Source organism: Theobroma cacao, chromosome 9 (genome assembly GCF_053813885.1).
Source record: "Theobroma cacao isolate CCN51 chromosome 9, ASM5381388v1, whole genome shotgun sequence".
Classification (NCBI taxonomy): domain Eukaryota; kingdom Viridiplantae; phylum Streptophyta; class Magnoliopsida; order Malvales; family Malvaceae; genus Theobroma; species Theobroma cacao.
The window spans coordinates 3486193-3500512 of NC_142647.1; the positions used below are offsets into that span (position 1 = coordinate 3486193).

The window sequence follows — 14320 nt, forward strand, 5'->3', positions numbered from 1 at the left end:
CTGTGACATTTACCCCAACTTGATTCAAGCAACGCCTTTGTTGTCTTGTGGCTTCACATTACCATAAATCTTCAACGAGGTTCCCGCGAGTAGTGTGGGCTCGATTGAGGCAACCCTTCATTGGCTGTCTCCAAAACACCTCCAAGTCTGGATGTGTTCTAATGTGTGAATGTCTTGCTCGCAGCTGGCCTGTGACGTCCAAGTACACAGCTCTCATGTTCACAATGTCTTCACTTGCGACACTTATAAGACACGAGGGGTTTGAACTTGACATTTAGGTCGTCAATTCAATATCAAAGCTCTGTTGCTCAAATTGCCTAGTCTAAAAGTCATGTTGTGTGCCTTTTTTATACTATTTATCAATTACATGTGCAACTCTCTGTCCGAGACCTCTGACAACCCTTGACAATTGCCATTGTTGCTACTGCATGGCCATTATTAATTCATCTAGCCCCACATACAATGAATGAGTGTATCCATCTTATTGTGCCATTCATTGCGAAGCTTATCGTTATTGGAGTTCAATTGATTGATGTTGTACTCAACATATTCGAGATTGCTCCACACCTCATAGTTGATAATAGTCTTAAGGCCAGAAACACGATTATCCAATGCTTACAATGTGTTCTTAAACTCGTAATGCTCCGTGATACGTGTGTGCACAATTTCCTCCATGTTTGCAATGCTCACATTATCTTGATCCAAAACGTTTAAGTGTGATGTGGTCTCATCATCAATTGATTTCATTGTCCTTTTCAAAACACTTCCTTTTTTACCAACTTTCACGACTTCAATTCAAAATAAATTTTTACTTCTCATTGGCCTTCGGGGTTGTGGAAACTTATCTTAAACCAAATTTCCTTGAAAATTGGGGTTTCCTTGGATCATTGGAGTTAAGGTCCGTTTAGTAATTGGAAAATGACTTGTTAGGGAAAATTTTTTTATGTAAAATATTTTACAAGAAAATTTAATATTTTTTGTTATTTGGAAAAACTGTCGAAAACATTTTTATTGTCTAGATCATCTTATAGAAAAATATTTTCCACCATCATGATAGAGTTATTTAGGTGTTAAAATGACAAATAGGAGTTGATTATAAAACAATGGTGACATTTAGTTTTCACTAATTTGATATCAAAGTTAGAAATGAAAATGAAAATGTACAAAATCAATAATGATATTTTGCAAAACATTTAACCACATATTTACAATGAAACTAAGCTCTAATTTAAAATAAAAAATTTCATCCCATCACATTTTTTCCATAACATTATAAAAATATAATTATTCATCAATTGTATAAGACATAAAAAAATCTATACTTATAAATGTGCATTCATTAAATGATGATCATTGAAATATTTTTTATTATAATTATTAGTCCGATTTATTTAATTTATAAATAAAAATTTTAATTGCATTGAATGATTCCAGTAAATTTTTTTTTTAATTTCGATAGTGTTGAATAATTTAAATATTAATATTTGAAATTAATTTTTATTTTGAATATTTTATTTTTTAAATATTTTAAGTTAAATATTAATATCCATCAAACTTTTATTCCTAAGCTTAGTATAAAAGTTTTTTTTGGTTCTTCGAAAAATGTCTTATACCCTTTAAGAGCGTAAGACATTTACATGGTCAATAGGTGTTTTGCCTATTGACTCGTAAAATGTTTTACATTTAGAATCAATTTTTTCTCTATAAGTCTTGAAAATATTTTTCAAAAAATATTTTACGTCAAAACAAATGGAACCTTAATAGGCCTTTACTTTCCCCTAGATCTCTCGCTTGCTTTGATATGCTTAGAAAAATAGCCAAGATCTATGCAGTGCTTAGGGCTTTATGTATGAAACCCTAAGCAAGCTTCATCCTAAATATTGCACAATAATGAAGAAAATATTTTGAGGAAAAATAATTTTATTATTCTCAACTAAAAACAAATACAAATACGTAAGATTCTAAGCAAATAACCTAAATTACTATAGTACTTGAATATTTGACTACTTTGGTAATTTAACTCTATTACCTTTCCCTAATGCTCAAGGGTACCATTTATAATATAGCTTTTCTCAATACTAAAACAACTCTACTTCAAGTTGTCTAGTACAACTAAAGTAGATAACAAAAGAATTAAATAAAATAAATGTTTTATTCTAGATAGAAACACTAAGTTAAAATTCTAGTGCAAGTAAAATAAATAAAAGAGAATTCTAACCTTATTTAAACTACCTTATGCAAGCAGTCCTACTCTAACTCATACTCTTTATGTGAACTCCCTATGTAGTTGGGCGTTTGACAACCCTCAAACGACAGTGGCATAACGCTAGTTGTCGATGGGCCCTCAAGTGACGTCGTCTCAAGCTCAATTTGTGCCCATAAGCACTATGCATCACAAGTGTGTACTGTTAGTCTGAGCCTTCTATAGAAGTGGACTACTCACAGGATTATGGACTGTGACACTACGTTGTGCTTAACCTAGTCAGGCTAGTGACCACAGCCTTTTTTAAGTCTTAGCCCTACCTATTTAACATAAATGGCATATGCCTTAAATGAAACATTAAAGATTCTCCATGGTACTTTAAAATTTTATTTCTTTATTTTCAAATTTCAATTGTAGAAATTTAATAGAAAAACTCAAGACTTTTACTTCAACCCGACAAGCTTATCTTTTAGAAAATTCAAAATCACTGTAGGGTAACTTTTGATACGAAAGATAGAAAAACTCAAGACTTTTACTTCAACCCGACAAGCTTATCTTTTAGGAAATTCAAAATCACTGTAGGGTAACGTTTGATATGAAAGAAGTGAGAGCACATTCTTTATAATATGTTTAATTAAATTACATTACATTGTTTGTTTTGTAACAAACCACTGCAATGTAAGATTGCAATGCAATCACATTACAGTCAATGGATATAGTGTAATTACAGCCCAAAACTAATGCAATTAGATTGTATTGCACTTTGTAATGTTATTAAAGACATATTTACCCTTCAATTTTGTTACTTGTTAAAAACATCTTATAATGTTATAATTTGGTTTTTTATATAGATTTTGAGAATATCCTTTTATTATTCTCAATAGTCATAGCGATTATCAATAAAATTTATATTGTCTTTTAAAAAATTAAAATAAAATATATAATACATAAAATTATATTTAGAAATAAAAATAAAATATATAAAATTATAATAAAAATAAAAAAATATATGATGTTAAAAATATATTTAAAAGATGATATTATATAAAAATTAATGATAAAAAATACAAAAATATTAAACTTACATTTTAATAAATAAGGATAATTCTAGAAATTAACATTACATTCTTAGTAAAGTACTTGTAAATCAAATGCTATAATATTATCTTTTTTACATTTTAATCATTACTTTACTTATATACCAAACACTACAATATTATATTCTCTGTAATCACATTACTTGCAATCACATTACTTATAATTACATTGTATTGTAAAGTACCAAACATCATTTAAATGTTATTATTGAGTATTGACTAGCTGACTATAACTCATTTTAGTGTTAATTATAATCAGTATTAATATCAAAAGTTACTTATAACTATAAAAACTTTATAAATAGTAATAGCTTGAAATAATGGATTCTATAATTCAATTTCAAATGTATAAAATTATGTATATGATTGGCTAATACTTTTATAAAGATCAAATGGTTATTTTATTTAAAGACCATTTAGCCATTTTCGTTTTCTAAAATTACCATTAAAATAGTCAAATTTATTCTGCCATTTTCCTACATTTATAATAGTACAATAGGATATTTCGCAGATGCTCTAATGTCAGTTACAGTTGCAATTATAATAGTACAATAGTACATTGTTTTTTTGGTAAGAAACAGACTTGGGTTCACCCCATGAGCCTTTAGAAGCTGTAACAAAACATAATATATGTCTTCATAACACCATCGTGACGTTAATGAATGTATAACATTTTGTATGCATGGATTCACCAGATGTAAAGAAAACTTTAATGTGAAGTTACGTAACATAATGCCTCTGCCAACCATTAAACTTTAAAAATAGAAATCTCCCTTATACTATTTTTTCTGAAACCTCCTCGTTAAGTAAAACTTAAAATTGTAAAGACATGAGCCACGACACAGTGTCTTGAATGGAAATCCAACAAAATAGAAAAAACCTTTTGTTCCTCTGCCACTGTTCAAGTCTTCTAGACCGTGGTATCTGTATGAATCACACCATAAATAGTCTCGACGACAGTCTATATTTTTTAACACTAGTAAAATAATGAAGTGAACCGACAAGTCTTTGCCCACCGCTTCCAGACTTTAATTACATTTCTCTTCCCTCCCCCAAAGACTCCTTCACAACCAACAAGCCCCCCAACCCCAACTCAACTCATTGCTTCTAAATGTCAATCTCCGTTGCAAGGTTTGTCGCATCCGGGAGCAAGAAAAAACTTTTCTTGGCTCTCTTTGCGTCTGTCCTTCTAGTCACTGCCATAGTTAGCATTGCCACTACCCTATCCGTCTCCAAAAGGAAATCTAGCAACAACAACAGCAATAATGCAGCGCACTCCATCATCAAATCTTCCTGTAGCTCCACATTATACCCAGAGTTATGTCTCTCAACGATCTCTGCTGCCCCAGATGCTGAGACCAAGATCAAGAGCCCCAAGGATGTTATCGTAACGTCAATGAACTTGACAATAACTGCTGTCCAAAGTAACTATTTATCCATCAAGAAGCTCATCAGCACAAATAAGAACCTCCCGAAACGTGAAAAGACTGCCCTTAATGACTGTCTTGAACTGGAAGATGAAACTTTGGACGAGCTCTACAAAGCTGAACAAGATCTCAGCGACTATCCCACTTTTAACAAGTCCATTTCGCAACATGCTGATGAACTCAAGACCCTTCTCAGTGCTGCAATGACCAACCAAGAAACTTGCCTTGATGGATTCTCTCACGACAGTGCGGATAAAAAGGTTCCACTCAATCTTCCAAGTTAAATTTTATGTTTCTCAATTACCATTTTCACTAACTAATTAATGACTGCATTGTCTTGATTTCAAAAGGTGAGGCAAGCGTTAATAGATGGGCAGATGCATGTGTTCCATATGTGTAGCAATGCACTGGCAATGATCAAGAACTTGACAGACACGGACATGGCAAGTCAGGGTTACCCATCAGGGCGGCAACTTGAGGAGCAAGACGAAACAGAATGGCCTGAATGGTTGTCGGCGGGAGACAGGAGACTGCTGCAGGCGCCAACAGTTACCCCTGATGTAACCGTGGCCGCTGATGGCAGCGGTGACTTCCGCACGGTGTCGGAGGCGGTGGCGGCTGCACCGGAGAGAAGCACCAGGAGATACATTATAAAGATTAAGGCTGGAGTGTATAAGGAAAATGTGGATGTGCCAAGGGGGAAGACCAATCTCATGTTTGTGGGAGATGGGAGGGTTAATACCATCATCACTGCTAGCAGAAACGTTGTCGATGGCAGCACCACTTTCAACTCTGCCACTGTGGGTGAGTAATGATTTTGAAATTTATGCGATTTCAGTTTAAATTCTTTTCTTAGATTTTCAATGCGAATTATTTAGGAGTACTAAAACTAAATTACAATAATTTGCAATTTTTCATACGAGGGGGACACAGAGAGTGGAAAATGGAGTATTTGATGTTGCTTTTCATATAGGCTAGGCGAAAGCTTTAGGTCATCTTAGATTTTTTTTAAAAGAAGCAGTTTTTCATTTTTTAGAGTTATTTCCTAGCTTCTAAGAAACTACAAGTAATCATGTATTTGTGGAAGTGAACTTTGAAGCGATCCTGTCTTTGGCTAAAAAAGGAATTGTTCACTATTTTTAACGAGTCAACCAATTTAATCTTGGAAGACCGCTGCCTGAAGCTAACTCTTAGATGAATAAAACTGAAGCTCATAACACGAAGACCCTTGGTCCTTGAAATAATGAAAGATTATTAAATTCTGAACTACTTAGATCCCAAAATCTCCGTCACAACAGAACAGACAGGACCTTGATGCTCAACATTGTTACTCCGGTGCCTTCTATTGTGGTCAATTTCCAGCTGGTGGACAATAATATTTGTCAGAAATTCAATACTAAATTTTCAGATTGACGTGACGTCCGTCATAAACTCTAGCAAACAGACAAGTAAATCGTGTCTTTTACAAACTGAAAAGTCAGCTATTCCGTAGGGTCTTCAATGAATTTGGGGCCTCCACATGTACCTATCTAAATCCCTTTTTTTTTTTTTTTTAAGTTTAAACAATTTCTATATGTCCGCTTGCAGCTGCCGTAGGAGACGGGTTCTTGGCCAGGGACATTACATTTCAGAACACGGCTGGACCATCAAAGCACCAAGCAGTGGCGCTGCGTGTGGGATCAGACTTATCGGCATTCTACAGGTGTGACATGTTAGCATACCAGGACACTCTCTATGTGCACAGCCTTCGCCAATTCTATGTACAATGCCTTGTAGCAGGCACTGTGGACTTCATATTTGGAAACGCAGCAGCAGTCTTCCAAAACTGTGACATTCATGCTCGTCGACCCAATCCAGGCCAAAGGAACATGGTCACCGCACAAGGCCGCGATGACCCTAATCAGAACACTGGAATTGTGATCCAGAAATGCAGGATTGGTGCAACCTCAGATTTACTGGCTGTTAAGGGAAGTTTTGCCTCTTATCTAGGGAGACCATGGAAACAATATTCGAGGACCGTTATTATGCAATCTAATATAAGTGATATCATCCACCCAGCTGGCTGGTTCGAGTGGAATGGACCATTTGCACTAGATACATTGACATATCGGGAGCATCAGAACACTGGGGCTGGTGCTGGGACGTCAAACAGGGTTACATGGAAGGGGTATAAGGTAATTGCCAGCGTAACTGAGGCGCAGGGCTATACTGCTGGGAATTTTATTGCAGGCGGTAGTTGGTTAGCCGCTACGGGCTTTCCTTTCTCTCTCGGTCTTTGAATTATGGCTGAAGTTTAGATTCACGTGATTCAGATTAAGAGTATTATTGCCAAGTTTTCCTTTGCTCTTTGACATTTTGAATCAACTTGTTTCCATGAGGTTATTAATAAGTTAATAGCTGAATTCCGCAAAGCAAAGATTATTTAACTAATATCTTGAAATAGAGATACAAAGTTTATTTCCAAATTAAGTGCATGGGTTGGCGAATGAGTAGCTAGATAAGTTGATAACATCCCACGAGAAAACTCATGAAAAAGCAGAACAGAAGCCCACTCTCAGTTAAGACTTTACTCACGGAAAAGCAGTACAGAAGCCCACTCTCAGTTAAGACTTTACTCACGGAAAAGCAGTACAGAAGCCTACTCTCTGTTAACTTTAAGATCAATAAATCTTAAAAACAACAATGGTGAGTAAAGCCAAAGAAATGAAGAAGGAGATCACACAGTAAAACTGGAAATATCTCATTCATATCCCACGCTACAATAAACTGCCACTATTTAGAAGCCACAACAAAATGGTTTTAAAGTAGACCTCATACAACCAGTTTGATGCATTATCTTAAAACAAGGAAATAAGCCACGTGACCATTACATCTACTGAGGCTAACAACCAAAGAAAAAATAACAAACAACAAGAAAATAAAATGAAATAAGAACAGGTACATAGCACGTTGGATCATATAAGTAAAGAGAGCATGAGACAATCACATGGTTGTCACTTTACCAACCGGTTTAAGCAAGCTCTGCACCATACTGCAAATCAAGCTTCCACCTCTAACACTCTCGGTTAGACTTTCTCAGACTAGGAATATATTCATATAACGGGGTGAGGGCTCCTCCATGGGCTATACAAGCTTTCTTTAGGACGGGGGGTAATTTACTTATGTCTGCTGTTGATGCTAGGCTGCCAATGAACTGCAACAGGAGTCCTCCAAAATGTTCGGAAGCCTTGCAACAATCAAAATGGCATTTTAAATCAGTCAGATATTTTATGGGCTCTGACATATCTTACATCTACCGCACATACAAATTGAAATTTACCTAGTAAGATAAAAAATTATTGCTTAATTAGGAGGAGAGTGTTGAACCTCTTTTGCAAACTCCGTTGGAAGGTTGTCGACTACAGAACATATCACACCATTTCCCTCCATGCCATTGTGGTATGAATCAGTAATAGCATCATATCTGATAATTGAAAATTATAAGAGTGATAAGAGAATACTAGAAAGCAACTTTTCTGTCAAAGGAAGCATAACAGATGTAAACTCCAATCGCATCTCCTTATTGCACTCATATCTTCTTCATGCTTGATTAGTATGAAAAGTCCTGTCTTTTCTTATGATTTTATAGAATTTTTGCGTTTTAAAATAATTCGTTTCCCTCTCCAAAGATGAAGTATAAGAATTTTCAAAAGATGTGATTCTTTAAGTTAATTTTGCATCAAAAAATAGGGAATGTAGCAGAATATTGTGCTAGCATCAGGAAATGATAGAACAGATATATGGGACTAAATGAAAATTATGAATTTATGAGGACAATACCTGAAGAAAGGCGAATCAATCGATGTGGTCCTGTTAAGAATCTCTATTGAACCTTCCATATCACAAGTTAAGTCTGAGATTGCAATAAGGTGGCATCCTTTCCTCACAAGATCTTGAAGCTGCTGGGTACTCAACAACCGGGGAAATCTTTTCTCCCAATAAATGCAATTAACTGCCAGAGGATAAAATAAGATTCTATCAAAGTGTATACGCTCATTTAAGCAGACAGGTGATTAGGAAGGTTAAAGATAGTTTAGATTATCTGGTAATTCATGCAAAGAAGACGAGACGAAACCTATTATTATTTTTTGATCAAGTACAATTGCAAGAGTTGCAAAATAGACAGTGTTGGCAAATTCAAAGGTGCCACATACCAAACACAGATACATATGGTGCTATTCTTTCATGGAAAACAGGCTTGTAGCATTCTGGATGTGCATAATAGTCAGCCTGAAATAAGGAGAAAAGGAGACGGAAAGGAAGAAACTGTAAGGACATGCTTTTCCGGTTGAAGACAATATTATATTCATCAAACTTGGAAAAAGAGAACATGGCCCGAAACTTACAAAGACTAAAAGCAGTTAAAACATGGATTTAACATGCTACATTTCCCTTATAAATAATCTCAAGTATCAACCCAAATTGCAAGTGTTTTGATCAATAGCTTAAATTGTTGTTCATCTTGTTGAGATCATGTGATGATAATTGGATCCACCACCGTTGCCCAAGAACTTTACTTCTCTGCTTATTATCCAAAGGCACAATATTTTTTAGAGCTTGCCTCCTCTTGGTGACAATGGAATTCTATGAAACATATCTATGTATCAATGGACTTCAGGCTAACAGAACCCAAAAACCAAAACACAAAAATTAGAGTTACCTTATCAAATACTTTAGGATTGTCTTTGTGCTCAACCATGTCTTGAGAAGTCACCACACAACCATATACCTCAAAGACTCTCTCTGATGCCTGACCAGGCAAAGGTGGATCCCTGGCCTAACAATAAGGGATATTTCATGTAAACTAAAAGAATGTAGTTCAATGTAATTTATCAGATAAGCAAAGTAGAGAAAACTAGCACCTGTACATCAATTGGAACTTAGAAGCATTAATAAACAAATCTCCAATTTGGAACTTTGAACAGTTAATTCTATTATCATTTCTCACTGTTATTGCAAGTTCTAGAAATATACTAGAAACCATATCTATAACCTCAGGAAATATGAAAGACTGAGTGCTTTAACCTATGATAAAAGTTTAATGACATCTAAATGCACTACAATCTGATCTCTTGATCAGAGTTTTTTTTTTTTCTCGAAAATCATTCTTAATCAATTTTCACCAAAATGCAATATCATCATGTTTGTGATAAAATTTAGCACTAAAAAATCACAAGATAAACAAATAAATAAATAAAAGCACAAAAAAAAATATATACAGCACCAGCAACAAAATAATTAAGAAAATAAATAAAAAGTACCAAAAAAACAATAAATTTTACAACACCAGCAACCAAAAATATACAAATTTGGAAAACAAATAATAAACCTAAAAACTTAACGAAATCCGAGCTTTTGGAGAGAAGAAGGTAGAGAAGGAAATATTGTGGGCTTCAGTATTCGAAAAAACGGGGCTTGAGGAACAGGTTTAAGGAGCAAATAATCATTCTAAAACCAGTCTTTTACAACAAGAACTTAGTTCTAATCTTTCCAAAAAAAAAACTTAGTTCTAAGAATTAACAAATTAATCTAAATAGAAAATAATTTTCAAACTAAAGCATACTTTCTCAAATAGTTGGGGAAGTTTGCTTGGATCAACAAAAGTGTGAGGAAGAAGCTTAAACATCTCTTGTGCCCCAAGAGATCCTGTAGGAAAAAAAGAAACAAAAATAAGATATACTATATAAAGGAATGTTGGAAAAATAATGAGAGACAAGGGAATATAAAATAAAATAAGTAAAAACAGTAAATGGTATGAGGTATGGTATCACTGTCTTTTAAGGATAATTTTTATCCCTTTGCAGTTTAAAGCTCTGTGCAAAAGGACTGTAACGGTTATCCTCCTAAATTCAACAGACCTTTCTTTATAGTTTGCACAAACTAATAAAGAATGACATGAACAACAGAAAGAAAGAACCCAACTAAGAAAGAAAAGAAGCAGAGAAGACTTAAAGAGAAGATGAAAGGCTTTCGTGTGTGTTGTGACTGAGGGTGTGAGACTATATTTATAGGCAGGGAGTGAAAAACAAGATAAACATTGAAGCAAAATCAGGAAAGCTAGGTAAATCAAAGGTTTGACCTTTCTTTATAATGTGCACAAACTAATAAGGAACGACATGAACAGCAGAAAGAAAAAACCCAGCTAAGAAAGAAAGGAAGTAGAAAAGACTTAAGAGCAGATGACAAACTTTGTTGTGTGTTGTGAGTGAGGGTGTGAGATTGTATTTATAAGCAGGGAGTGAAAACCAAGATAAACGTTTGAGCAAAACCAGGAGAGCTAGGTAAATCAAAGGCTTGACGCTTCCTTATAGTTTGCACAAACTAATAAGAGATGACATGAAAAGCAGAAAGAAAGAACCCGGCTAAGAAAGAAAGGAAGTAGAGAAGACTTAAGAGAAGATGAAAGGCTTTGGTGTGTGTTGTTAGTGAGGGTGTAAAGCTGAATTCATAAGCAAGGTAACTAATAAGGAATGGCATGAATAGCAAAAGGAAAGAGCCCAACTAATAAAAAAAAAAAGCAGAGAAGACTAAAGAGAAGATGAAAGACTTTGTTGTGTGTTGTGAGTGAGGGTGTGAGGCTGTATTTATAAGCAAAGAGTGAAAACCAGGATAAACGTTGGAGCAAAACTAGGAGAGCTAGGTAAACCCAAGGCTTGAGCCTTCCTTGTAGTTTGCATAAACTAATAAAGGATGACATGAACAATGAACGATAGGAAGTAGAGAAGACTTAAAGAGAAGATGAAAGGTTTTGGTGTGTTGTGAGTGAGGGTGTGAGACTGTATTTATAGGCAGGGTATCTAAGGTTGAAAAAGCTTAAAAAATTAAAACCAAGATACAAAAATTCATTTGGGCACAACCCATATGTATAATCACGCGCAAGGAAGAGAAATATGAAATTTCTTAAAATCTAACCCAATTTTGTGTGCGTGCAAGTCCACTCCGTTTTCCTTACTTGCAATTAACCCATAGTGAGTTTCCATATATAAAGCATTTATCTTTCTTATATCTTGACAATGTAAAAGATTTAAACTTGATGAAATACACTATTCTCCAACAACTATTTGGTTGGTATTTTTGTAACTTGCTTGATGCTTCATAAAAGCAAAAGAGTACAAAATGCCTTTACAAGAAAGGCAAAATGTATTTTGAATAATTAACAAATTAAAAATTAAAATTTAGTGACTAACATATTATGATTTTACTCTCATATAGCAATGAAACAATTATACTTAAATATTTATTGCACTTTTCAACTATTTGATTATTTTTTATCAGATATACTTTTTGCATTTTACTTTTTTTCATCTTAATCAGAAATCCTGAAGAAGTTGTTCAGGGCCTCATGAAGTAACGGCTGTGGTTTGAACTCTGCCACCAACATACCGGGATGTGGGGTGAGTTACTGTTGGATGCTCAATCAAGTTTTGGGGGCAAACAGAGCAGCCTTCAAAAGTAAGGAAGAAATTATCAGAAAAAACAGAAATTGTCTGGTAATACTCAGAATTGAGAATACCATGGATTTTGAAGATAGTTTAATTGAGTTTTTCTTCCTGAAGAGTAATTATCATGATACATTTAAGACGAAGTAAATATATTAGCCAATATTCAGGCTGTACAATCTCCAGGCTATAAATCTAACATTTTATTATAAGAGCAGTGAATTGCAACTTTAGAATACCTTTTCCGGAACCGGTAAAAACAAAGACGAGAGGACAGATTCCTGATGGCAACCCCTGCCTTGCAATCTCGTCTCCTACAGAAATTACAGCTGCCTTAGCAGCAGTCACTGAAGGATACATGTAAGATGCACCCAGTGACAGGAAGGGCGTTGAATATCCAAGATTTAAATACCCTGTGAATTGTAAAGACCCTTGAAATCAGCTTAGCAATCAAGTAGAAGTGAACAATATATATTTGCAAGCGATGCTGCAGGCTCAAGTTTCCGCTATATCAGAAAACAAAGATTAACGATAAAACATATTGGCAATATTTTACATTTAATGATTCAAGATATCAGAAAATAATCGAGACTCAATTCTGCATAAGTAATAAGCCTCCATTAAAATAAAAGCCCCTTTATTGGAAACGCCAAAAGGGATTGTAAGTTGAGAGCTTACTCTCCCCTAGTCCTCGCAATAAGTCAATTAAAGCCACTCTTCCAGCAAAGTTTCCAAAAGCAATTAATCTCTTCCCATTGTCTCCATCAACAAGCTCGTAGTCAAATAATGTCGCCCTTTCAGCCAGGATCTATACCAGAAAGAGCCAATAGCATTATATCTAAGTTTTGCATGATAGACTGTTGATGAATATGAGGTAAAGGAAGTGCCTTGTCCAACAAGGGCATGTTTTCTTCCTGTGCCTTGTGAGTGTGTGAAAAGAAGGCATAAGCTGTATCACGACGAATCATCTCCAACTGCATCAGAAGGCAGGGGACAACTATGTTAAACTTCCCATATTCACCAAAAACCAAAACAAAAAAGAAAACCATGTACTTCAAATTTTGAACTATAGTTTGTAAAGTTTATGATGAATATATAATTAGCGAAAGATCCATAAGCAATTATGATTGTTAATCAATTTTCTTTAAACATACATCGTAACAAAGCAATCAAATCAATTAAGGTTAAACATTTGTTAAGATTTATTCAAATTTTATTATACAAAATTAAAAACTTTGCCTAAAGAACTCTACAAATTAAGTACTTAGTTAGGATTTAACAAACAACAGAAAACAAAAAAATAATAATATACTAGTAAGAATAAAGAGAAAAAGAGAAATTAAGAGTCAGAAGAAGTTGGCATTATTACCCTCGGCTTTTTGATGCCCAAGACGAGGCCACATGCCGACAAGTCGTCTGATATTTCACAGCCGACCTCTTCGTAGAGTTTATCATGAAAGATGCGCTTGGTGGATGGTTGCACGATGATGCGAGCAACACCAGGACTTTTATCCCTGCCACCGTTGAGAAGTCGAGCACACTGTGCTGGTGTCAAAGGCGCCCTTCTTTCCCACTTATTTGAAGTTTCAGACAGGATCCCAACCACTCCATTTCCAAGCATACTGCTCTTCCCCAGATCTACGTTGTTTTATCACTCAATAGTTAGCAAATATATCTTTCCAGAAAAGGCAGATAGTTAGCAAATATAAACGGAACGGAATCTTACAAAAATGTCGTCAGAAAGAAAAGAAAAGAATAGCTGTCAACCTCGAGCGTTCTGGAAGTGGCAAGAACTTTGTCGTAACCTCCTTGTTTGATGACTCGAGGCCAAATTTTGGTATTTTTATCCCTATCCATAAGGCATTCCGTACAAAAACTTTTAAGTTATTTTAAAAATTTAAATAAATTTTTATATTTTTATTATATTTAATTAAATTTTTATATTTTTATTTTGAATTAAATAAATTTTTATATTTTTTATTTTGAATTAAATAAATTTTATGATTAACGATTGATTTAATCAAAATGTTATTTATTCTTCTATATCGCATAACGTTAATGTGATATATTAAAATATTATAATTAATTATGATATGATATATTAATATATCATAA

General features: G+C 34.4%; 2 protein-coding genes across 3 annotated transcripts; one reads left to right on the forward strand and one right to left on the reverse strand.

Annotated features, from left to right (window-relative positions):
- The first annotated feature begins 4368 nt into the window (after window positions 1–4368).
- Window positions 4369–7192, forward strand: LOC18588198 (pectinesterase-like). The gene is made up of 3 exons (XM_018127932.2): window positions 4369–4987; window positions 5078–5531; window positions 6315–7192. Exons 1-3 carry the CDS (start codon window positions 4412–4414, stop codon window positions 7004–7006), a joined length of 1722 nt encoding a protein of 573 aa, XP_017983421.2. The 5' UTR covers window positions 4369–4411; the 3' UTR covers window positions 7007–7192.
- Window positions 7193–7431: 239 nt separating this feature from the next.
- LOC18588199 (alpha-aminoadipic semialdehyde synthase-like) lies at window positions 7432–14011 on the reverse strand. Of its 2 annotated transcripts, none has more exons than XM_018127933.2 (11): window positions 13932–14011; window positions 13575–13843; window positions 13093–13179; window positions 12884–13013; window positions 12445–12618; window positions 10330–10412; window positions 9427–9543; window positions 8921–8996; window positions 8547–8718; window positions 8094–8190; window positions 7432–7953 (listed from the first exon to the last, which is right to left on the reverse strand). In XM_018127933.2, the coding sequence occupies exons 2-11, from the start codon at window positions 13824–13826 to the stop codon at window positions 7780–7782; spliced, it is 1362 nt and encodes a 453-aa protein (XP_017983422.2). In that variant the 5' UTR covers window positions 13827–13843; window positions 13932–14011; the 3' UTR covers window positions 7432–7779. The 2 variants fall into 2 exon arrangements, with proteins under 2 accessions (XP_017983422.2, XP_017983423.2); XM_018127934.2 differs by having other exon boundaries at window positions 13973–14004.
- Between the last annotated feature and the right edge of the window lie 309 nt (window positions 14012–14320).

Excerpts from the sequence above, each read along its gene's own strand:
- LOC18588198 (XM_018127932.2), top strand. The coding sequence starts at position 4,412 with ATGTCAATCTCCGTTGCAAGGTTTGTCGCATCCGGGAGCAAGAAAAAA. Across the intron at positions 4,988-5,077 it reads ACGACAGTGCGGATAAAAAG|GTGAGGCAAGCGTTAATAGA; the intron begins GTTCCACTCAAT and ends TGATTTCAAAAG. Across the intron at positions 5,532-6,314 it reads TTTCAACTCTGCCACTGTGG|CTGCCGTAGGAGACGGGTTC; the intron begins GTGAGTAATGAT and ends GTCCGCTTGCAG.
- LOC18588199 (XM_018127933.2), bottom strand. The coding sequence starts at position 13,826 with ATGCTTGGAAATGGAGTGGTTGGGATCCTGTCTGAAACTTCAAATAAG. Across the intron at positions 12,619-12,883 it reads ATTGCGAGGACTAGGGGAGA|GGTATTTAAATCTTGGATAT; the intron begins GTAAGCTCTCAA and ends TACAATTCACAG. Across the intron at positions 9,544-10,329 it reads TTCCCCAACTATTTGAGAAA|GCCAGGGATCCACCTTTGCC; the intron begins GTATGCTTTAGT and ends CCTTATTGTTAG.